The sequence below is a fragment of the Ambystoma mexicanum genome, chromosome 7q (genome assembly GCF_040938575.1).
Source record: "Ambystoma mexicanum isolate Mex_15411 chromosome 7q, UKY_AmexF1_1, whole genome shotgun sequence".
NCBI lineage: Eukaryota > Metazoa > Chordata > Amphibia > Caudata > Ambystomatidae > Ambystoma > Ambystoma mexicanum.
In genome coordinates this window covers 988,373,993-988,399,219 of record NC_090941.1, presented here as the reverse complement: position 1 = coordinate 988,399,219, position 25,227 = coordinate 988,373,993, and the positions used below count along the sequence as shown (strand labels likewise).

The window sequence follows — 25,227 nt, the reverse complement described above, 5'->3', positions numbered from 1 at the left end:
AATGACCATTACAAATTGCAGTATACATTTTGTTCACTGCAACCTTGCACTTTGCGTCACTAATGACAGAGTACAACTGCCAGCAAGATAAAGAAAGCTTGGACTGAAGGAGGGTGAACGAGCCTGCTACACACACATGCTAGACCTGACAGGTTACACTTTCCCATTACAGTAAGATAGCTCAATGGGTTAGAGCTTCCCATGCAGCTGTGTGCATGCAACATGCAGGGCATAGTTCCCTCCACCAAAAAAACAGAAGAGCTCTGGTGCGACTCTTATTATACCAGCCTGTACACGAAAAAACTGAAAAATATATGTCGTGAAATGCGCCCCTCATTAAAAATAATGAAAATAGATCTTTCAGAAGGTTACTGCAGAATTAACAATACAAAAACCTTGCTTCTTGTAGCACTCGAAGACAATCCGTTATGCTTTACATTTTTTTTTTAAAAGGCGTGTTTTTCAAGTTTGGAACATGATTTATCAAAGAAAGCAACTATTTGGCTTCATAATCGCCTTTGGCTAAACACAAGGCAAACTATTGAGGAGTCGGCCGAATACTAAATGTGCTCTTCGGTACACCCCTAGTGATAATGTCTTGCAACGTGTGATCTTGGAACACAAGTTTTAAGCAAATGCCTGGCTGACTATTATGATTCTCCTTGGTACTAGATGGAGCGAGGTAGAGACACCATGCAAAGGTACTTGTTGCAGAGAAAGTGAATGAATGATCCTCACGATACAGCTTTATATGAAGGAACAGTAGTGTACATCAGCTGCAAGTATAGCTATTTTATTTATTTATTTATTTAAATATTTATAACACGCCACATGCCCATAGGCCTCAGAGCGCACATGAAGGACAGACAGAAACGAGACAATAAAAGTTACTTGCCAGGCAGGGGAATCAGGCAGGAAGATGGGGATAAGCCGGAAGAATAGGATGGGGCCACAGAGCCGACACACTGGGAGGACACTAAGGGGTTGTGGTAGAGTAAATATGATTGCATACATGGGTGTGCGTGTGTCAAGGACTATAAGAAAACTCCTGCTATCAAGCATCGCCCAGTGATGGTGGTTTCTGGTAGCCTGGACAAAGCAGTGGAAGCATGCTTGTGGGATGGCGGCCAGAATTGTCGGGTAGCATTTTTTAGGTTCCTGCTCTGAATCCCGCGCATGTAGTCTGCGGATGCCGCGCCGACAGTCAGGCGGGACAGACCCACGGTTTGGCTGTGTGTAAAGGTGAACACGGGGAGCCACACTTGTACAAGAGCCATACACGCGTGACCTCTCCCCGGAGGCCAGTGTGGATACCATGCATTGGTATACTGTGTCCACCGTGGGAGCTAGGCATCGTGACTGATGTGCACGAGTATTCCGCATTTAACCATCAGTATACTCTGCTGATAGAGGGGATACTCTTCCACCTCTAAAATGTCATCTTCTAGAGTGTGCATGTTTTAGAGTGGCTGATAATGGACCAAAAACCAATTGTAAAACTCCCCGGGAAGTAATCTGGGTTTTCATTCTCAAATGGAAAGCACTCCTGCAGTATAAAAGCTAAGCAACATAACATACATTGGATAAAACTATCATTCAATTATAACCCCTCCCACCCCCCCAAAGGTGGCACGTGTACACATGTCTCTGCTCAGGGGAATAACATAGAAGCAGATGAGATGTCTGGTGTACTTGTTTGTACACTTACATAACGGGGTCTGTCTTACTAGTACAAAGCAACATTCAACAGGGATAAACACATCTGATTCTTGGTCATCTTTGGTAAATGCAACCTGCATACGAGCAGATGTCCAATAACTATGTATTGGCCAAGGAAAGTTTCCAATAAATATCCAATAGAACGTCTCAGCAAATCTGACTTGAAACAAGATTGCGATTCTTTATATCAAAAAAAATTATTCGTGAGCATTTAGTACACATTTCTATAATCTCAAACGTTAGAAGCAGTAGATGTACCTCTGTAATGGTTTCCACAGGGTCCTTGGTTTACGTAAACTGCATGATACGCATCGATTGGAACGGCCTGGTAGTAATCGTCGTAGGGGTCGTACACGCAGACCTGGACGGAAGGGGGAATGGCAGAAAAATGTAGGTTAGTAATGCAGCTCTCTCATGTTCAAGAGGACTGACATTCCTGTGTTGTATACACCCCTAACTCAATCGTCAGTGCTCACTTAGAGTCAGCCTTATAAACTTTGTAAGCAGGCATTATCATGAGATAATTGCCCACCATTAGTTATGGACCGAGGCGCATTTGATGGTCTTCAGTTGGGTAAAGAAGAAGAAGGTATAATTTCAGACCAAGGGGATGAGGAAAAAGACAGTTAATTATGGGTCCATGTTATAGCTGTTCATGTAGTGTTTTAACCCGAAGAGTTTGTATGTTAGTGGATAGATAAGAGGACTAGTTTTCAGATGCCAACATAGGTTCAATCCCCGGTACCGGTGCTTAGAAGCTGGATGAGTCTGAAATGTAGTGGGATATAAACCACCAATAATAATAGTGACCACATGCATATCAGTTATTAGGCCTGTGTGCAACTGTTCAACACTCAAGAAAGGGCCTCTGGACTAGGAGCCAAACCTATTGACTGAGGGCTGGTGTCCATTTAAGTGCAGTTTGAGCTTGCGTTTGGGGTATTTGCAGACTGCTATACAACCCACCAAACTAAATTCAGGGTGCGAAGACTCCGTTAAGTTAAATGTACAAGCTGCCGGGTGAACAACCAGGTTTCAATCGTTTCTAGAAGAGTTGATCCGGCTTGCAGTTGTTTTTTGCGGTCATAATTTCCATGTTTTGGGAGGATAGCTCAGGGGCAACGTGCTCGCCTGGGAAGCAAGACGACGCAGAGCAACACAGGTACGATCCTCTGGGTATTAAGTGTGTTATAAATAACCAATCATATCGTATCATGACTTTCCTGAAGTGCGTGAGGTTGAAAATAGGATGGAAGTTGTCTGCTATATTACGATGATTACTCCTATAAATGTTAGAGGAGCGTGAATATACACACACACACACACCTCACATAGGTATATTCAACTCACAGAGCAATTAAGAATAATGAAAAGTCCTTGAAATAATCATCGCTCTTTTATAGATTTTATTCGTGGCGACAAATTCGGAGCGTCAAAAGCAGCAGTAAAAAGCTAACGACTAATGAATAATTCAAGGCAGCATGTAATTAAAATCTTCACATGTTTCTGAGATCAGAGGTGAAACGTAATTCAGAGCAGCGTCCATGTCAGAGTGGCGTCATCAAACAGTGATTAATCAAGCCCCCCAGGCCCGGGCATCCGCCTGCATAGGTTTCATGTGTTTATAGAGCGCTGCAGCAACAGCTATTGGAATAGTGGGACCACCTATTGTGTGCAACCATATTACTTTCAACCATGACTTGGGCTTGATAAGACTTTATATGAGACCGCCTAACATCATACAATGTCACCATCAAGGGGGGTAGGAAGAGGGCGACCTGGTCAATATTCGATCCTTCCATATTCATTTTATGGTACCCCTATGTGCCCTTTTGGGTCCCAGGAAGGGTCACGGATTATAAAACCCAAAACATATGTCAGCATGATGCTTCCACTTAAAGATGCCATATAGTGAATGTTGCTGCAGAATGTAAACAGTATTTTGGAACGGGTCATGGCATCAGGAAATGCTCAACCCTTCTTAATTAATTTATCGTTTCTAACCCCCGCTCTAAGTGCAGGGACCGGGATTCGAACCTCTGTCCTGTTTTGCTTCAAAGACAAACGTGTTGCCCCTGAGCTATCCTCCCTCCACGCCCTTCGTGGCTTTTTAGATTGTGAATTTAACAATGCAGAATCCACGTATGCCTGAAAAGAAGCAGCACTGAATCAAAAATAACAGACGGAGGCAGAATCGCCACTGCTATCACCCGCACTATTTTAACAAAATCTTAAAAAGTGCAACCTAGCCCAAAGGCAGCGGGCACCGTACAACCAGCAAATACAGAAAATAGCATCATGAAAGCATACATGTTAATTTTGAAGGAAATTTGTACCGCGCACTATCACCACCGGAGCGGTCCCCTGGCGCTCTGGCGGCTCTGAAAAGGAAAGTGGGTGGGGGTTGAGACAGTGGGAACGCGCAGGATAATTACTTCAGTCTTATGCACATTTTTTCAGCTTTATGATAAACTTGAATACGTTCAAAATTTCACTGTCATTTGTTCCGTAATTCAAATTTACTCAGCCTTTTACTACATTTTGGGGTCATTTTGCCACATAAAAAGGCCAAAGATACTAGCCTTAGATGAGCTCGGGACAGTTAGCAATAGTCTGATGCGTGACCTACTCAGCACATTTAGCCTCATAGACAGACCAAGGCTGCTGTCATACTGAGCGTGATTTGTTATATTCAGCTTCTCTGTGTATTTTCCTTTTCAGAGTTAAATGTATTCGTGTATTACCAAGATGTTGTAAGTTCTGTATATATTTGTCAACTTTTTGTGTGAAATTTTTCATTATTTTCATTAAGAAGCAATGATGTAATTAAAAACCGTTTACACAAGCTCTATAATTAGCTTTTTCTGTGTACAGGTTTATAGTCATAATCTCGAATACAAATATGTCGAAAGTCATAATGTCGAAAAAATAAAGTCAAAAACAAAAATGTCGAATTTCTTTTTTTTTTGTTGATTTTTATTCGAAATGGGGGGGTTCCCCCCCAAGACCCCTTTTTTATGTTTTACCCCCTTTTTTCACCACCGGAATCCCCAAAAAACATGTAAATAAAAAATAAAAAAAATTCGACATTTTGTTTTCGAGATTATGACTGGACACCCCTATCAACAATTACACTTTTGTTTGCAATACTATGTCTTTGTTGTGTCAATAACAATATATACTGCACAAGCAAAGTATGTTAGGTGTTATATAATAATTTCTTTACTAAATTATATGATTTATTCGTGACAGCTACCATTTGAGTAATTGCTGGCAGCCTTTCACTGAGTTGTTTAATATTATTTACATGGGAACACGCTCTTGTTCTATTCCAGTCTTCTACTCCATTTTGTTCCCGGGGTATTTGGAGTTCCTCTTTGTTGTCACAACGAGCGGGATAAGTGCAAGAGAGCAGTGATGTGCTGTTGGCAGCATCAGTTCGGTTAACACCGTTTGCTGAGCTTGGGGGTGCTTTCCGGTCGGTAGCAGCCGAGTGCTGTTGTGCAAAGCTATGTGTGGTTTGTTTTGTTGTTGCAATGTAGTGAAGTTTGTGCCTTTTTTTTTGCTTTAGGGTTGCATCACATACAAATGAACATATACAAAGCACAAAGTAAAATAAGATGAAACAAACTACGCAATAAAAGAACAATACGCTGTTAAGCCTAAGCAAGCTGAAATAAATACGTTTTCTGGGGCTTCGCAAATGCAAGCAGGATGATAAATAGGTGAATAAAAGGAGAGAGGGCATTTCAAACTTGTGGGGGGAAGCTGCTGAGAAGGCTTGTGCTGAATAAATGTGATGGCTTAAAATCGGGATTATTAAGACGTAGGTACATCCTGAACCCTGGCAAATGAACAACTTCATGGCAAGGTAAGATGGTTAGTCCAAAACCAGGACCTTATAAATGATGCACCAAATCTTGAAAAGTGAGCGAGAGTGAACGGGGAGCCAGGGCGAGAGTGAACGGGGAGCCGGGGCAAGAGTGAACAGGGAGCCTGTCATGACCGCAGCCTCCAAGGAGTCAGGTTTAGCCCAACTGCCTCGGAAGCTGGGTCACAACTTCATTTCCAGGCACCCATCGGCTCCCTTAGGGGCCTTATGGACCTTGTCCTGGCGCCAGTGGCGCCAGGCTCATAAGGGGACCCAGTCCCGGCACAGGACGTGCCGGGCTCATGATGTAAGGAATGGTGCTTGGGTGGACCTACCTGCTGCAGACCATGCTGCTCACTCACCTGCAGGATGAAATCCTCATCCATCCATGGCTGGAACTACTTTACCTTCTGGGTGTGGCCAGCACCACTCCCTGGGACTGGATACTGGAACTATTCTGGAAGCTGGGACTTCTTACCTGGGCGAGGCTGCTGTGGAAGGAGACACCTAAGCACTCCAGTAAGCTATTTAAACCACGCCCGATCAGAGCAACGTGCTTCGCGTTATTCTGCAATAGCAGCAGGACGCTCACCGTGTCAGCTCCAGAGAATCTTCAACTTCTGCATCTGGGGAAGAGAAATCCGCAATCTTACCTTCTGAAATACCATCTTCGTCTTCAGCAGCATCTGAAAAGGGAAAAGAACACCAGGTTAGCACGAGATAAAAACCAGCGCAGCACTTACCCAGTCCATCGGTGCTTCTCAAGCCACGGGCTGCAGCTTTCCATTTTTTCCGGCACCCTGTGGAAGCAAAGACATTGGTTAGTAAACCTCCGAGAAACTTTCCTTACCTGCACTGCATTCTTCTCGCCTCCGCCGACGCTGCTACTCGCATCTGCAAAACAAAAGGACATCATTAAGAAATACAAAACTCCATCTATACGCACGTGTTTTGGGCAGCGCTCATCTTTCTCACTCCTCGGCGCATTCCTCGACATCCATTTTTCTACCCAGCTGCTTCTGCGACTTGAAAAAGGAAAAGAGACATTAAGAAGTGCTTTTAACTTCGAATTGACATTTTCTACTTACTTGCCTGCAATACCTTCGCCATTCCATCGCTCTCCGGACCTCCATATTCAAGCAACCGCCGTTCGTGCTGCTAACAACGGCCTAGCTCCAAATCTTCATCCTCTGCAACCAAGAGGCTGGACAATTAACCAGTGAAGTAACTGGCTTCGGCGCCCCTGCACAGACGCAGGATGGAGAGCTCCGCTTTCACCTACATAAGGTGAGCACATTTAGCCTACGAACTACTTGGGAAGTACCAGGAAGGGGAGGCAGCTTGCCCAGTCAGGCTTAAGTATCCATATTAACCCCTTGCTCTCATAATTGCAGACACCTCACCCTTCAGATCAAGATCTCAGTGAGGAAAGGGCCTTTCCAGGGTGGCATTCGAGGCCTGCGCGTGACCCTAGAAGACTCTGAGAACCCCCAGCCCAGACCTGCGCCTCAGAGGGATTCAGGTGAGCGTTACAGAACGCGAAGCCTACCGCAATTTTCCCACCCAGGCGCAATGGAAACCTCGGACACAGATCAACTGGCTCAATTGCTTGGGGAACTAAGGGCAGAAGTACACGCATCTCGCCAAGAAACAAACGCTTTACGAAGGGAGTTGATCATTGCCAAGGAACGGACGGATGATCTGGCCAGACAGTTGCTACAGGCTCAAGCGGGACAGACGCCACTGCCTCCCTATGGAGGGGGCGGCACTCCTACAACCTCAAGTAATCCGGTGCAAATTAATCTGCCAGGGAATGTGCCTTTGGCCCCGCCCGAACGTTTTTCTGGTGATCCAAAGCGATATGCAGTATTCATCAATCAATGCCGCTTGCACTTTCTGTGTAGACCCGCCGCATTCCCAACGGACCAAGCCAAGGTAGCGTTTGTACTTTCCTATCTTAGCGGTAGTGCTGCAGATTGGTCCATTCCTCTCGTGACACAGGATGACCCGCTCCTCTATAACTTTCAAGACTTTCAGACCAGTATGGAAAAGTTGTTTGCAAGACATTCACAGGGGCAGGCCTTGGACAATGAACTCCTGTCACTCAGACAAGGTAATCAGGATCTCCTGGCTTACATAGCGTCCTTTAATAGACTGGTGGTTGAGACCAGGTGGCCTGAAGATAAGAGAATCACGCTCTTCTACAGAGGTCTACGTGGGGAACTTAAAGACGTTTTAGCACAGGTGGTTAATCCGCCGCAAGACTGTTCAGATTATATCGACCTAGTTGTCCAATTAGATCATCGGCTACAGAACAGGAAGACCGATCGATCCAGATTTGAAACTCGGGTACTTACAAGACCTCAGAGCTCCGCTAAAGGGAATGACTCCGTGGAACCAATGCAAATAGGAGTAGTAAAAGGACCATTAACTCAGAAAGAACGGGAAAGAAGAAGGCAATTACAGCTGTGCCTATACTGTGGGAATTCTGGACATTTCCTTCGTGATTGCTCAGTGAAACCGGTCAAGAAGACCGTAGGAACTTCTGATAAAAATGCTGAGAAACTGGAATCGGGAAACGACCTCGCCCGACAAGCGTAGAGGTCCGCTTGCCGAGCGTTAAAACCAGTTCCTTGACCTCGCATTTGGTAATGCCTATGGTCCTCATAAGTCCCAATAGACCTGATCGCATGCATGCTATCAAAGTATACATTGATAGCGGAGCAATCGGTAATTATGTGGACCAAGACTTGGCTACCAGGATGGATCTTCCCCTACGTCCCAAGACGGTAAAGGACATAATCACTACAGTGGATGGTACTGAAATAGCTTCCGGACCAGTTTCTCATACCACCATGGAGGTAACGTTGTTATGTCAAGACGGACATCGGGAGAAGATCGTGTTTGATGTGATCAAGGCCCCGCAGTTTCAGGTGATTCTGGGAATGCCTTGGTTGGAAAAGCACAATCCTCAAATAGACTGGCGAGCCAAGGTAATTCGGTTTCCAGAATGCGCTTCAACCTGTTATCCTCAGCCCGAAATCAAGCTAGCAGCCATCACTTCCGAGGACCCCCGATTACCTCTGCAATACCAAGAGTTCAGCGACGTCTTTCAGAAAGATCAAGCCAACACCCTGCCTCCGCATCGGTCATACGACTGCCAGATAGACCTAATACCTGGGTCCACCCCTCCGTGCAGTAGAATATATGCCCTCACTGAACCAGAAAACCTCCATCTCAGGCAATACTTGGACCAGTACTTGGCTAACGGATTCATCCGCCCCTTGAAATCCCCGGCTTCCTCAGCTTTGTTCTTCGTCCCGAAAAAGGAAGGTGACCTAAGAACTTGTATCGATTATCGCGCCCTGAACCAGATCAAAAACCGATACCCGTTGCCCTTGATTCCTGAATTATTGGACCAGGTAAAAGGCGCCTGCATATACACAAAGTTAGACCTCAGAGGAGCTTACCATTTGGTACGCATTAAGGAGGGCGACGAATGGAAGACGGCCTTTCGCACTAAATATGGATTATTTGAGTATCAAGTAATGCCCTTCGGACTATGTAACGCACCGGCCGCTTTCCAGTTTTTCATGAATGATGTCCTCAGAGAACTTATTGATGTGTGCGTAGTCGTTTATATTGACGACATCCTGGTATACTCAGCCTCAGAGACTGATCATCGTAGACACGTCACAGCGGTTTTACAGAGACTTCGCCAACACCGCTTGTTTGCTAAACTGGAGAAGTGCACCTTTCACGCAAAGGAAGTGGAATTTTTAGGGTTCATCTTATCACCCAACGGAGTTCACATGGACTCAAGAAAAGTGGATGCTATCACCAAATGGCCTTCCCCAACTTCCGTGAAAGGTGTACAGAGCATGCTGGGCTTCGCTAATTTTTACCGAAGGTTCATTCCTGAATTCTCTCGGGTAGTCCAACCTATCACGGCTCTTCTGAAAAAGAATAAAAAATTCGAGTGGACTCCAGAAGCCGAACAAGCCTTCCAAGAATTAAAAGCCAAATTTATCTCTGCTCCAGTCTTAAGACATCCCCGTCCAGAACTTCCCTACATCGTCGAGACAGACGCTTCCAGTCTTGCAATGGGGGCGGTGCTGTCACAAAGAGACCCCGAAACGCACCAGTTACACCCTGTAGCCTTTTGGTCTCGCAAATTTTCGGCTCCTGAGATCAACTACACAATTACGGACAAAGAACTCTTGGCAATTAAGTCCGCCTTTAAGGCCTGGCGGCATTATCTTTTGGGAGCCCGGCACACAGTAACTGTAATCACGGATCACCGTAACCTCCAGTACCTGAAGTCAGCTAAAGCTCAATCTTCGAGGCAACTACGCTGGGCTTTATTCTTCGCGGAATTCGATTTTGTAATCACATATCGACCAGGCGTTAGGAACGGAAAAGCAGACGCCCTTTCCCGGATAGGGGTAGACGAACTTACAGCTAATCCGGAGCCGGTGCCAATAATTCCTGAACAAAAGATACTAGGAGCAATCAACACATTATCCCTCGAAGAGATTAAAGCAAGGGTCAATCAACTCATAACTCCCGAAGATTCATCGAATTGGCAATTGAAAGGAAAGGATTTTACAATAGATCAGAACCTATTGTATTTCCAAGGAAGACTATTCTTACCCTGCGCTGACTTACAAAAACAGGTCATCACCTGCTACCATGATTCTCTAATGGAAGGACATCCTGGAGTTGCCAAAACCTCAGAGAAAATTAAAAGGCATTTTTGGTGGCCATCTTGGAGGAAAGATGTTAAAGAGTTTGTGGCTTCTTGTGGTATCTGCGCACAAAACAAGAGTCAGAAGGAAAAACCAGCAGGATTACTACGTCCAATAGACATTCCACCAGGCCCTTGGCACACGCTCTCGATGGATTTTATCACGGATTTACCCCCTTGCTCCGGATACAACACAATTCTAGTGATCGTGGACCTTTTTTCAAAAATGGCTCATTTTATCCCACTGAAGGGTTTACCTACTGCTTCCATTCTAGCCCGAGAATTTCTTGAAAACATTGTCCGGTTGCACGGTTTCCCTTCAGTACTAATCTCTGACCGAGGGAGCCAATTTATTTCCCATTTTTGGCGGAGTTGTTGTCGTTTAGCACAAATTGATGTACGACTTTCCACCAGCCATCACCCTCAAACCGACGGGCAGACTGAGAGAACTAACCAAACTTTAGAACAATATCTGCGCTGCATGTTGCATCAATCCGAGGGTACTTGGAAGGATGTCCTTTGGATTGCTGAATACGCTTACAATAATTCAATCCATTCTGGGACAGGAAAAACCCCTTTTTTCCTGCTGTATGGAAGTCATCCTCGAACCTCAAATCTGGACCCACCTCAAGCTCTCGGAACACCTGCTGTTGACCATCTGCATTCAACGATAACTCAAGCATTTAAAGAAGCCACAGCTCATCTTCAACGAGCTAAAGAATCATACAAAAAAGGAGCAGACCAATATCGAAAAGAGGCTCCTCAATATCAAAAAGGAGATCAAGTCTGGCTGTCCACTAAATATTTATCTTTAAAAGGGCCACGCACCTTCAACCCAAGATATTTAGGACCCTACTCGATCACGGCCGTGATTAACCCAGTGGCTGTCAAACTAGAATTACCTACTCGAATGAAGATACATCCTGTCTTCCATGTTTCTCTCCTGAAACCTGTACAACCCGGAACCCGTTTGACTAAACCTCCTGAGCCAATCCAAGTTGACGGAGAATCCGAATTTGAAATTCGAGACATCTTGGACTCCAAAATTTCCAAATCAAAACTATACTACCTGATTGATTGGAAGGGATATCGACCCCAGGAGAGATCTTGGGAACCCTCAGAATATGTACATGCACCTCGTCTAGTCCGAAAATTTCATTGGGCTTTTCCCAACAAGCCAAAACCTCCGGAAAAGACAAGCTTGGGAGGGGCCTTGAGGGGGGGGGTGCTGTCATGACCGCAGCCTCCAAGGAGTCAGGTTTAGCCCAACTGCCTCGGAAGCTGGGTCACAACTTCATTTCCAGGCACCCATCGGCTCCCATAGGGGCCTTATGGACCTTGTCCTGGCGCCAGTGGCGCCAGGCTCATAAGGGGACCCAGTCCCGGCACAGGACGTGCCGGGCTCATGATGTAAGGAATGGTGCTTGGGTGGACCTACCTGCTGCAGACCATGCTGCTCACTCACCTGCAGGATGAAATCCTCATCCATCCATGGCTGGAACTACTTTACCTTCTGGGTGTGGCCAGCACCACTCCCTGGGACTGGATACTGGAACTATTCTGGAAGCTGGGACTTCTTACCTGGGCGAGGCTGCTGTGGAAGGAGACACCTAAGCACTCCAGTAAGCTATTTAAACCACGCCCGATCAGAGCAACGTGCTTCGCGTTATTCTGCAATAGCAGCAGGACGCTCACCATGTCAGCTCCAGAGAATCTTCAACTTCTGCATCTGGGGAAGAGAAATCCGCAATCTTACCTTCTGAAATACCATCTTCGTCTTCAGCAGCATCTGAAAAGGGAAAAGAACACCAGGTTAGCACGAGATAAAAACCAGCGCAGCACTTACCCAGTCCATCGGTGCTTCTCAAGCCACGGGCTGCAGCTTTCCATTTTTTCCGGCACCCTGTGGAAGCAAAGACATTGGTTAGTAAACCTCCGAGAAACTTTCCTTACCTGCGCTGCATTCTTCTCGCCTCCGCCGACGCTGCTACTCGCATCTGCAAAACAAAAGGACATCATTAAGAAATACAAAACTCCATCTATACGCACGTGTTTTGGGCAGCGCTCATCTTTCTCACTCCTCGGCGCATTCCTCGACATCCATTTTTCTACCCAGCTGCTTCTGCGACTTGAAAAAGGAAAAGAGACATTAAGAAGTGCTTTTAACTTCGAATTGACATTTTCTACTTACTTGCCTGCAATACCTTCGCCATTCCATCGCTCTCCGGACCTCCATATTCAAGCAACCGCCGTTCGTGCTGCTAACAACGGCCTAGCTCCAAATCTTCATCCTCTGCAACCAAGAGGCTGGACAATTAATCAGTGAAGTAACTGGCTTCGGCGCCCCTGCACAGACGCAGGATGGAGAGCTCCGCTTTCACCTACATAAGGTGAGCACATTTAGCCTACGAACTACTTGGGAAGTACCAGGAAGGGGAGGCAGCTTGCCCAGTCAGGCTTAAGTATCCATATTAACCCCTTGCTCTCATAAATGCAGACACCTCACCCTTCAGATCAAGATCTCAGTGAGGAAAGGGCCTTTCCAGGGTGGCATTCGAGGCCTGCGTGTGACCCTAGAAGACTCCGAGAACCCCCAGCCCAGACCTGCGCCTCCGAGGGATTCAGGTGAGCGTTACAGAGCCAGGGTGAGAGTGAACGGAGAGCCGGGGCGAGACTGAACAGGGAGCCAGGGTGAGAGTGAACGAGGAGCCGGGGCGAGAGTGAACAGGGAGCCAGGGTGAGAGTGAACGGGGTGCCAGGGCGAGAGTGAACAGGGAGCCAGGGCGAGAGTGAACGGGGAGCCGGGGCGAGAGTGAACGGGGAGCCAGGGCCAGAGTGAGCGGGGAGCTAGGGCAAAACGACACACAGAGGAGAAATGTGCCCGAAGGCCTGAGAGTAAACGGGCGGCAGAATGTAAATACTGTACTCAGAGGGGCCAAGGTGGGAGCAGGAAGGACCATAAAGACAGCATTAACACTGCCCAGACAAAAAAGAACTAAGGCCTGGGCTGTGTTTTGGAAGCTTGAGGGAAGAATAAAAGCTTTAATTTTATGAAGAAGTGACAGCTGAATAAACAAGCACGTGAAAGACGAGAATTATAAGATTTAAAGTTCAAGTTGGAGTTAGGAGTAAAGACCAGACATTTGGCTGAGGACACCAGGGTAGGAGTGATACTGAGAGAAAAGAGTAGATGAGCCGCCCTTGTAAAGATGACTGGCAGGCATCAAGTCCTAAATAAAAGTGGGGGTCTCATTAAAATAACAAATAAATATGGTGTCACCAGAAATTAGCATATCAATGTGCCCTCTGAAAATAGTGGGGGTCTTCTGAAAAAAGTGGGGGGACTCCATCCACCCGCGTGTACCTTGGACTTGAGCCCTGGTGACCGGGAAGAGGAGGCGGAGGATATCAAAAGAAATTCAATCTTGGAGGGCTTTAGTTTGAGAGTTATCATCGATGGCATTAAGACATTCACCTGAGTGTCATTGGAGTACAGTGTACCCCAAAGCCCAACCCCAACACCAGATCTCACAAAGGTTGTATGTAGTGGGTGAGAGTATCGAACCATGAGGGACAACACAATACATGGGCATGAACAGCATCTGATCACGCAGAAAGAATGTGAAACACCAGCGATAAGGGACCCCATTCTCATAAGTTATTGATGGGCCCAGATTTAATGGTCATTTCTGAAAATAATGCTAAAAAAGAGAAGGCAGTGTCTGAGAGAAGAGGGAAAACAATAATTTAGAAATTGGCAAATTACAATATAAGGTAGCAGAGTTTTCTATATCCCTAAACAGCAACTTGTGATGCGCTTAAAAGGCAGATATTGGAGTCACATGGAGCAGAAGAGTTTAGAATATTTAGGGTCTGATTTACAAAGAAACACAGAAGTGAGAGATGCACAGAGGGTGTCCTACATCCATGTGCTGGGCACTGTATTCACACAGGTGATGTGCACATGTATCCGAGGGCCATGCCCCAGGGAAATGATGAGCTGGCTGGCCCACTTGCATAGCTGAGTGTTTGCTATGGGCGACGGACACTCATGCCTCAGAGGCTCCCGCCATCAATGTGGGCGCGGCGAGCACATTTCACTATGGCAGCCCCTTTAAAGGCCCATCATCGTGAAATACGAGAGATATCAGAGAGAGGAATGCACACAATACAGCAGCAGTCCACATATCTGTCATGTTCTTTTAAAACCTTTATACAAAAGGGTCAGCAATGACCATCCCACTGCGCCAGGAGAAGGCATGTATTTCCTCACACAGAAAAATGCATCCACTATGTGAGTTGGAAGTCTTGCTTTAGTAACAGTTAGATTATAATGGGAACTCCCAATCAAAGCTCTAGTTAATGAATTACTAAATGCCTTATGTTAAGAGATTCAAATCAATGCAATGTAGGCTGGTCAAAGTTTGAGAAGCCACAGAGTTTTCAAACACAAAGACACTTAAACAAATCTATTTAAATATTAGTCTGGAAACGATTAGAAAATGGTTCAGAACTTGTGACCCTATTTTCTTTACGCGACTTTAGGAATCGAGCAGAATTGTTCATTATTGCGCAGACGTAAGAAGATCCATGGAAAGGAACTCTGAGAGAAATTCAGTTTTCTCTTAGCTGCTCTAAAGTGCTAGGCACGAGACACATTAGTCGCACACTTAAGTCGTGACATGATTTAATGACCACACTTCTAACTGTCACGGGATATTGCACGGCACACGCCAGCTACGGAACTCCTTCCCCCACAATGAAGGTGGCGCACAATAACACGCTTTTTATCTTTAATTTTACTATGGATTCTTTTTGAGTAGGCCTCCAACCCGTCGCGCACCCAACCTCGACAAACACCCTGTGTCACAATGGACTAGGAACCAGGCGGGTGTGGATCAATAAGACATTTATTTATTATTTAATGAAAAAGGAAAATAATAAAACTACAGCAGCCACCAAAATTGTGGCAACAAAAATGCAATATCCTATCTAGAGCAACCAAGTGGAAATGTGCTGTTACACTCTCTTTTGTTATAAAGAAAAACAGGAAAATACAATCAGGCTGAAATAGACTGTACACTCGCTTTTGTTTTAATGACAAAACAGGAAAATAATTCCACACAAAGTGATAGCGCCACAGTTTAGCAATCCCCCTGCAACACTCACCCCCAAACATCAGCTAAACTTGATTCCTTTAAATGGAAGGCAGTGGCAAGGAGTAGGAATAGAGAGGAAAATCGTATTTAGGGTACAGCCCACCACCACAAGATGGGAAGCCAGCAAAGAAAGGGAAAACTCGTTTTGGAGCAAAATGGCAGAATTGGATTTTCATTATTACTCACAACTGTTAGGGGACAAAATAGAAGAAAATTCGTATTGCTTACATTTAGGAGATAGGCAAAGTTTAGAGAATACTAATCAGCACACCAGTGCAAAAATAGAAATGAAGTGGGAAAATCGGTTTTGGGAGGAAGCAAATGCAAAGCGAAAATACAGTGCCAAATGGCAATTCGTTTACACTGGGGGTTGCAATGACAGGCAGCTCAGGGAAGGGGTTTAGCTTACACTATGAAAATCGGGTTTCAATGAGAAGAACAGAGGCACATAACAGGTAGACTACTAGGCAAAGGGATTGCTCACAATGGGAACAACAGTTTGGATTTAATAGGACAAATGCAAATAGGAATTTGTTTGGTAATGCACACAATAGACTGACAAATTCTCGGTTTTCAGTTACAAGGAGACTAATTCTTTTGAGGCAACACTTTAATGACTATAACAATTAAATACAAACATCAGGAACAAGATGGTTGATTTTGAATTTCAACAATCTTGAACCGTGAATTTCAATGAGGGAATTAATTTATTTACTTAAAAAAATATACTAAGGATTTACACAGACAACTGAGAGGTTTTTCAAAGGAGATATGCTAACATACAGAAGCAAACCAGAGATTCTTCTATGGGGAGATGACTGGATTACACTGGCAATTTGGGGTTTTCAATGGTGTATTGGATTAAATGTACTACTACAAAAATGAAGGGCTTATGCAATTTATGGCTGGGGTTAGGCTACTTACAAAGCAAACCTTGGTTTAGGATTCAGGAAAGCCAGCTGGACCTCAGGACACTCTGGATAGATAGGGCAAGGGTATGGTCACTGCACTCTAAAAGAGGGTAAGGTTCAGCAGCCTTCTCTCTGTCCTGCTTCTCCTGTCTCCCCGGTTTTTGTGTGTCTCTCGTGAGTCCTAGTACAGCCCCCTTATATAGCAAAAATGACATCACTAACTTTACAATCTAGGTGGAGTACCCTGTAATTATCTATGCTGCTCAGATTGGACAGTTACCATCCCTCTTTCTGCCCCCTGTCAGGACTGGTTCAGGGGAGGAGAGCACCATCTGTCTGTTTGCAAGTATTACCTTCCTTTGTTCTCATTACCACTTTTTGGCAAAAACCAGTTATGTCTCATAACTTCATAATTATACAAGCCACTGCCATATGAAACAGATATGCAGTTTTAGCTGGTCATGAGGAATTAGGTAAGCCAATCGCCAACTCCGTACGATGTAGCATGGCCCTTTGGCACATTTTTGTTTTTTTCATAAAAGGTACAACAGTTATGAATCTGCAAATGATCAAGCATGTTCCTAATTTCAATGTCAATCTTTTCACCAACTGTCATTTGTCACCTGTTCAAATCAGCCAGAAAGCTAGTCTAACTGGCCATTTCAGTCCCCAAAGTCCTAGGTAAATGCAATTTATATATTTAAAACTGGCTGTAAATTACATGAAAGAATTGCATAAAACAAAATGAATCCTCATTCTGATTTCGTGCGAAAAATGCCTAAAATGAAATCAGTCTTTTAATGTCAATTGGGAGTGTCTTGTTCCACCTGTGGGAGGGCCACTTCATCCTCCACAGCCATCTGTCTTCCTCTGGACTCAGCCTGTGACCATACATTTTTATGAGTCCCTTTGAAATTGGCAGTTTGCTCTTTGAAGTGGTTGCAGGAAGGGCTCACACTTCCTGGTCATGCTTCAGCCACCCTTTGCCTTCTCTGAAATCTCTGGGCTCCTGCCTTCATGTTTGCAGAACAGGGAATTATGACACCCTCATTTAAATCACATTTTATTGCACGATTGTTATAGGATATGTTTGATATCCAGAGGGAAGTGGGCTTTGTCATTATGAAGTTCCTGCCTCAGCCCGAACTTGTTTTTCCTGCAGTAAGTGTCTCTTCAATTCAAAGGCGACTGGAGTTTTGTGGGTTGAAACATAATATATATTTACTTTGGTCACCCCCCACATCATATTTCCCTGACATTTTCTGTGTGGGCAATGCTATCTTTTTTCACTGTGGCTTTTTAAAGACATTTTTCTTTTCACATATGTGCATGCCATTTTTGCTTTTAATGTTTAAAATCCTGTCTGGTAGGTCACAGGATTCTTTGATTTCTCCTTCTTGGGTGAATTTACATTTGCTGTTTGTCCATAGATGATGATGGGTATGCCCCTTTTCCCCATGGTTCTTTAATTTGACATGAACAAAGAGAAAAAGCCAGGCCGTTTTTGGTTTGCAGTGTTTAAAGGGCTGCTGTTCATGTGAGAGGGAAAGCAAAAGCCGTTTTTGGTTGTAGTGTTGAAATTCCTGCCCCTCATGTGAAATAAAAATAAAGCACGGCCGTTGTTGGTTGCAGTGTATAACTTCTTGTCATTCATGTGAAATAAAAGCAAAGCAGGCCCGTTTTTGGTTGCAGTGTTTAAATGCTGCTGTTCAGGTGAAAGGGGCTTCTGTTTGGGGCCTTTAAATGCACCCCACGTAACCCTAAAGAATACGGTTCATTCCTGCAACAGAGGGGTTCGATTCGGAATCGAGGCAGATTCACAAACGTTTTTCCTGACTTGCAAGTGCCAATTGTGTATGCACATCATAATTATGACATATTAGAAAGAGGAGATTGTACATGTGCATTACCACTTCGCTCCAGGCAGGGAAGCACTTGAACTACTCTGGACGTATTCCAACTGGAAGTATCTTCCAATTTCACACATGTTCCAGACAATACAACCACTTTCTTTGCTAGTGAGTATTACGTTAAGTCTTTCCTTACCTTCTGCAGAAGCTTAACCTCCCGGACTGTAAACTTGCCTATGCTTGGACCGCTCCTCACATCCACATGACGTTTCATGCACTGGGACGCGTTCTTGCATGCATCTGATACTAGCCCTGGAGAACTGGAACTTTTTACCTTTATGCCTAAGACACAGAAGAACAATCTCTGAGCTGGGTAGTCTTTCTCTCAGTAGTTCCAATGGAGTGTGGCCAGTGAAGGCATGCAGAGTAAGCCGGTAACCTACTAATACCCTTTGTAGCATCCTGGCCCAGCTTATCCTTGAGGACCCTCTTGAAGCGCTCACACAGGATATTTGCTTGTGGTCGTTATAGAGCAATGTGCAAGAGTGAATAATACCTCTGTTCACTAAGAATTCTTTCATTTCCCTTTAAATAAATTGGACACCCTGATCCGTCACTAAAGACGCAGACAGAACTTCCAATTTGAACCACACTTCCAAGGCTTCAATAATGTGCTCTGTGGAGATCTCTGGCATGCACGCAACATGTAGCCACCTTGCATAATAGCGGATAGCCACCGACCAATAACTCCCACTCTAATGTGTAACGGGATCATGATAACCACTGCAATTTAGTCTTGGAGTTCTGGCAGCAAAGTTTTCTTGGCAGGTCACCCCTTAGGTCAGAAATCTTGCACTTTTTTGAAGGCATCATCACTCTCACACTCCGACGCCCAGGCGGGATCGTCCACATCTTTCTCATTCCACCACTATGTGTCTTGAAAAGCAAAAGAGCAATAATCGACCCAGGCAATATCACACTCTTCATCACTGTCACTCTGTACACCTGCTAGAAGATGTCTTGACAGGAAATCCTCCTAGACATTCGCTTCACCTGGCAAATACCACATTTCATACAGATATGGCTGAGGCTTGGCTGCCAATCTCTCCAGTCTCTGAGAATACTTCACATAGTTTTAGCACATTAACTAAAAGCTTGGGGTCAGTGTTCAAAGTGAAGGGCTTTCCCCACAGAAACATCTGGAAGTGGACTACTGCCCTCTTACATGCCAACGCCTCTGTCTCTCAATGACGAAGTATAGACGCTATGCCTTGTTTAAGGTGCGAGTAGCAAAGGCCGCTGCATATGTTTGCCCTCCATAACATTGTTGCAAGACCACCCCCACACCATAAGCACTTTCCTCTACACTGATAATTCATTGCTTCTTGTCATCAAAGGGTTTGAGGGCCGAGGCATCAGCTATCGCATTCTTAAACTGTTCAAAAATGTCATTTGCCAACTTCAAGCATTTCTCCTGCTTGGCTGTAAACCTGCTTTTAGAAGGGAGTCACTACATAGTTATCTTTGAAAAGAATTTGTAATTTTCGAGAACCACATCAGTTTTGCTGCAGAAGTGCTGAGGTAGTTGGCACAGCGCATGGCCATAGTTGTCCGTAGCATGGGAAACACGTGCTCCAGCTGCACTGTCTGCTATTGCAGGTACTGTCTCAACATCTGGCAAGTAGAAGAATATTCGTAAACACTCAATACCACAGAGCTTAAAGTAATGCATGGACCATCACTGGAGTTAATGAACAATGACATGGCATGGCATGCCAATTACCTAACACAACAATTTCATAATCCATTTTCTGCACCACCAGACTGTGTCATGACCATGTCTGCCCCCTTTTGGTGGGAAGTCCAACATGTGCCCATTATGCTCTTCGACAGCGCGGAAGACGCGAGGCAGGGAATTGGGGATGACATGTTTATATTTCCTCTGATGGGAAGGAGGAAGATAGCCAGAAGCTTAACATAACAATGGGGTTCTCAATTTAAGGCATAACCATGTCCTAGTTGCCTCTCAAGTTCTGGGGGCAGGGTTGGGAAAACCTTTAATGTCCAGGTGGAATCAGAACAAGCAGAACACTATGACCTGCTGCTGTTGGACAAAAAAACAGACCGTTCAAATTTCCTGTGGAAATTGAGCGATAGGCCTGTTTTTTTCCCTTTGGATTCTGGAACTTTGTGTTTTGATTCCCGTTTAATTAAAGGAAAACACAGGACTGGATGCCCTCCCCACACATGGACGTAGGAAACTTGAGAGCTCTGGATGACATAACCTTTCAGATTAACCCATCTGACTAATATCGCACTCAACTTCATGGGCACCACTGCACCCTACCACCAGCTGCCAACCTCTATGTGGCCTCCTCTCTGGCCCGCTGCACAGAGCTTGTGCTCCGGTGAGGTAGGGTAGTAGGAATAGCAGACATTGCAAAGGTAAATGTGAGACGTTTATAGAAGGCTCTTTTATGAAAGGGCATTGGTAATTTGGTAGGTGGCTGCCTTGAATAATAATGTTAACTTCATGTCACTGATTTTTTCAAACAAGCATTGATAAAGCCAATAGTTTGGGTTTTTGCGTAGGCAGGGAATAGGCCTTTTCCAGGTTTTACCTAGGCCTATTATGGCACTGGCTGGCAAATTCATATCATTTGCCTATACAAGAGCTGAAACCTTTGCCAGTGTTATTTTTGAGCAGTTTTGTGAAAGATAATTACTTCATTGCTGCTGTAATCCAGCTCCTTGTGTAATAAAAATGTTTTAACTAAGCGTGTCCAGCAAGTCCAGTTTCAAGCAATAAGAATCTGGTGCAAGGACGCTCCTATTTGCTTTAAACTCGAGTTGCTGAAGGCGCTTAGTTAAGTCATTTCTAATACACAAGGAGCTGGATTACAGCAGCAATTAAGCCTTTAGCTTTCATAATACTGCTTAGAAATAACACTGGCATTCCTTTAGGGTTACAGAGCTAGCTCAAAGAGATCCCAGGGAAGTGTGCTTTAGGACGAGAGGTATATGCAGTGAGTGGGAATGGCCATGGGGTCTAACATGGTCAACGGAGATCAATTAGTAGGTATTTATTTGGCTTACCAGCGAGCTTTCCCCAAAGCTCTGTGCAAAAATTACATTATTTGTACAAAAGAAAAGCAAAATTACAAATAAAAATCATGAAAAGGGAAGAAGGAAGAATATGTGCTAAGTGGAGAACGGCATGAGAAATGAGCCGGAGTAGAACACACAGATAAGGAATATTTGGGAATTTCCAGAATTTAGGGGCCAGAATTGCAAAGGGGAAAACATGCGATTGAGTACAAGGAGGATGACGAACAGCTAATTGAAACAAGGAAGACAAGTGTACAAGTAGGAAAATAGACTTATATGAGAGAGGAAGGATAAGGAGGAGCAAGCTGTGGATACATTCAAAGATAATGCATAACAAAACCAAAAAGTATAGGCAGGAGGGAAAACAAAGCCATTGAATGCAGCCAGGTACAAGGAGATTTGAGAAAGAGTGGGTAGCATACAATAAATATGGCTCTGCCGGCCGCAGGGGTGGAAGCCTGATGAGCTTCTGTATGCAACCTTTTATGCGTCAGGCTTCCGTCTCTGCAGCCTACAGACCGCGATCGATTAACGTCAATGCCCTGCTTCTAAGCCACCTGATTGGGGGAGCACTAATGGTCCTTGCATCTAAAAGGGACATTTATTGAAGAATGCCCTTCACTTTATCTACTTTTAAGAGCCCACCAACTTGAAAAAGTGTGCAGTGGCCATGTCGCGGCAGCAGGAACATGTCCAATACATGGATTTCACAATTATTTAATAGAGGGATCTAAATTATATCTAATAATATGATGAAAATGGTGTGGGGGTTGGGTTATTCCATCTATTAGCAGACCACCAATCAGATCTAATGACCTGAATGCAGCAAGGGCATTACCAGGGTGCGTTGGGCCTTTACACATGGTACACCCTACCCTACGTCATTGTCACCAGCAAAATGGAACAGAATGTTTTTAAAATAAACAAATGTACCATGTGGGAGATTTACAATCATGGTGTGTGCGAGAAGTGCTTGGTTGTTTAGTAAGTGGCGGCTGTGGAATATGAGACTCATACCAAGGTCAGTGTGTGTGGCACAGATGTGGCTCCAAAGGGTATGGAGCGACAAGCACCTCTGAGACCACAAAAAGGGCAGAGGAGGAGGTAAAAGGGGAGTGCAGGAGTAGAATGGAGGTATCTGAGGCAGTGAGCACAGCGATGCAAAGGGGCTTAGGAGGAGAGAGTAGGTCAGGAGCTCCAGGAGAGAGTGGCATACAAAAGGCAGCACAATAGAACATGTGGCATGCAGCTTGGCCAGGCAGAGAAAGCCTACCTTCCCTGACACCTGATGGGACACTGAAAGCACCAATGGTGTTAATGGATGTCATCTTACAATGTTTCTAGCAATTTCTAGCTGCAGCTTCCTCTTGTTTGAGAATAATGAAAATATAAACTTCTCTTGACTCTGGGATGATGTAAAGAAGAATATTTCATCATATCAAGGGCTTTACTACAGAGTTTTGAGTGTGTAAAACTAGAGTGCTAGATTCCCCTAACCAGCAATGGGGGCTTACACAGAAGTCATTGTTCTGTTTTGCATAATTCCTACATCACTATGTTTCCGAGCATTTTGGTTAGCACAGGTGAGATGTTGAAAAAGGTGACTCACCACGTTAGACTTTGCCTCCATCAGGGACATCTTCCAGGCGCTGTGAAGAGATTATGACATGGCTCTGTGAATTGATATCCTTTTCAAGCAATATCAGATACAGTGAACTCTGTGGTTTCAATGCACTCATTCATATATCGATTGTATCAACAGGACCAGCCACATGCCATAGACTATGCAAATGGAAAGCCCAGCAATGCTGGTACACACTCCTAGTGCACCAAGAGAATGCACAGTTACTTGCAGGTTATCTTTGGAAGACTTTGAATATCCCATTTTCACATAGACATTTAACACCATCTTCCTGGTGCGCTGGGTACAGATGCAGTCTTTAAAGATTAATTCAGGCCACAGTCTTAACGTTTGAGTAAAATAACAATATACATTTATGTAAGAGAAATATATAATTTAAACACGTTTCAGGGGCAATGTCTACTGCTAGCATAATAAGGTTGGTATAAAGTGAACGTTATTACACACTCACTACTCCCTAAATAAACCTAAGGGCACCCATTTTGCAATTTACAGCCCACAATCATCAGATCCATCATGGATGATGAGAAGGGGAGAAAATACCTATGTGCACCTCCTCACTCTTGGCTTCACCAGTTTGTTTGGCTTGTGGCCCCTGCTCTTGGTATCTCCCCACCCTGTGGACCATGTTACCTTCAGTGTCAGATACCAGCACTGGTGGAGCCTTTATCATGTTGTCAGATATAAGACCCCCCATCGAATGCATGAAGGTTGCCATAAGGCCATGGTCCAGTGTGGAAGACCCTGAGGCCACCACAATCACTGTGCCACTTGTCAGCTGGCAGCTGGCATTACTCACCATGCCACCTACTATGCTGATCTCTTTAGCAGAAAGAACTGAAAGACACAATCCCATTAGTGCTGCAGTCGTATAGTGTGCCGCCCACACAAGTGGTGCAGATTTAGTCTCCCTCGGGAACGAAGCAGCAGACACAGCAGTAAAACAGGCCTCATATTTGCCAGTACCAGACATTACTGAGCATTCAGCGCTTGTAAATATGCAGCTGCAGTCCCATATACTGCACTTCCTGTTACTAAATTAATTCAGATACAAGGTCAGGCGCTGCAAAGTGAGAAGTTGTTGTGGCAAAAAAGGGTGTGGGCACATACCTCTACTGATCTAGTGTGGAGACAGAACAGGAAAGGTGGTGATGCCCCAAGATGTGGCCTTGGTGGCTTTCGACCAAATCCATCACCCCGTCCAGGTGTCCAAACAGCATACTGCCGCAGATATACAAGAGGATTGGTATGTGCTCAATATTCAGGAATTGTTGTCCATGTTCACGTCCTATTGTGCAGTTATTCAGGTGTACAGCACTGGGCAAACATTAAAAGCTTTGAGGGGAACTCTGCTGCATCCAATTGCCCCTTTCTGAGACCTCAACATAGACTTTGCAGATAAGGGTGAGAGATGCAATACCTTCGGTTACCTCATAGTTGTAGTATGTCCTTTCTCCCATTGGATTGAGGCTGGTTCATGTGCACATCCTGATGCCAAATCGTCTGCCAGGTTTTTGGTGAGGGGGAAGGGCCGCAAAATGCGTAAAAGTGACAATGGCGCCAACTTCTTTAATGAGCTGTTCAATGGAATTGCAGTTATTTTGGGAATAAAGCACAAGCTGTGCTACATTTATCACCTGCAGGCCATCAGCCTTGTTGAAAAGATGAATGGTTTACTGAAAACTCATTTGTCCAAACTTTGTGCTACACTGAAAGGAACTGGGTGCATTGTCTCCCTTTGGCCTTGTTCAGTTTGAGGACCCAGCTCTGTTAGTACCATCACCTCTCCCTGCATGAAATAGTGATGAGGAGACACATGCACATGCCATTATCTCATGTGCGTAGTGCTTATGATGCTCACAGGGCGGCGTCAATTTTGGGGCTGAGTTTCATTCATATTTGACTCAATTAACAAAGTGTATTAAATACCTTTCTCGACAGATTGCTCCACGGCGGACCGAAGAAGGTGAATACAGCACTGCACCAGAATCTGCAAGCTTGCCACCATTAGAAATGTTTCCTGGAGATAACATTTATGTTAAGAATTTTGTCCGCAGGTGAAGCGAGTCTCGATACAACAGACCTTTTTCTACTCTGCTTGTGGTCGAAGTTAAGGAACTACGGTACTGGGTGCATTTGTCTGATGTTAGGAAGGCACCGCAAACATTGCCACCAGCCACAAGCATTTTATCGGAATGTTTTTAACAAGGCAATTTTTCT

The 25,227-nt window shown here is 44.7% G+C and overlaps 1 protein-coding gene across 1 annotated transcript in view; it reads right to left on the bottom strand.

The window, feature by feature from the left end:
• Positions 1 to 25,227, bottom strand: part of PLEKHB1 (pleckstrin homology domain containing B1) — a 199,141-nt gene that overhangs the window by 52,113 nt on the left and 121,801 nt on the right. The window contains exons 4-5 of the mRNA XM_069640121.1: positions 22,975 to 23,014; positions 1,978 to 2,080 (exon numbers count right to left, since the gene is read on the bottom strand). Of these exons, the coding sequence (XP_069496222.1) occupies positions 1,978 to 2,080; positions 22,975 to 23,014 (143 nt within the window). The remainder of the gene's footprint in view (positions 1 to 1,977; positions 2,081 to 22,974; positions 23,015 to 25,227) is intronic.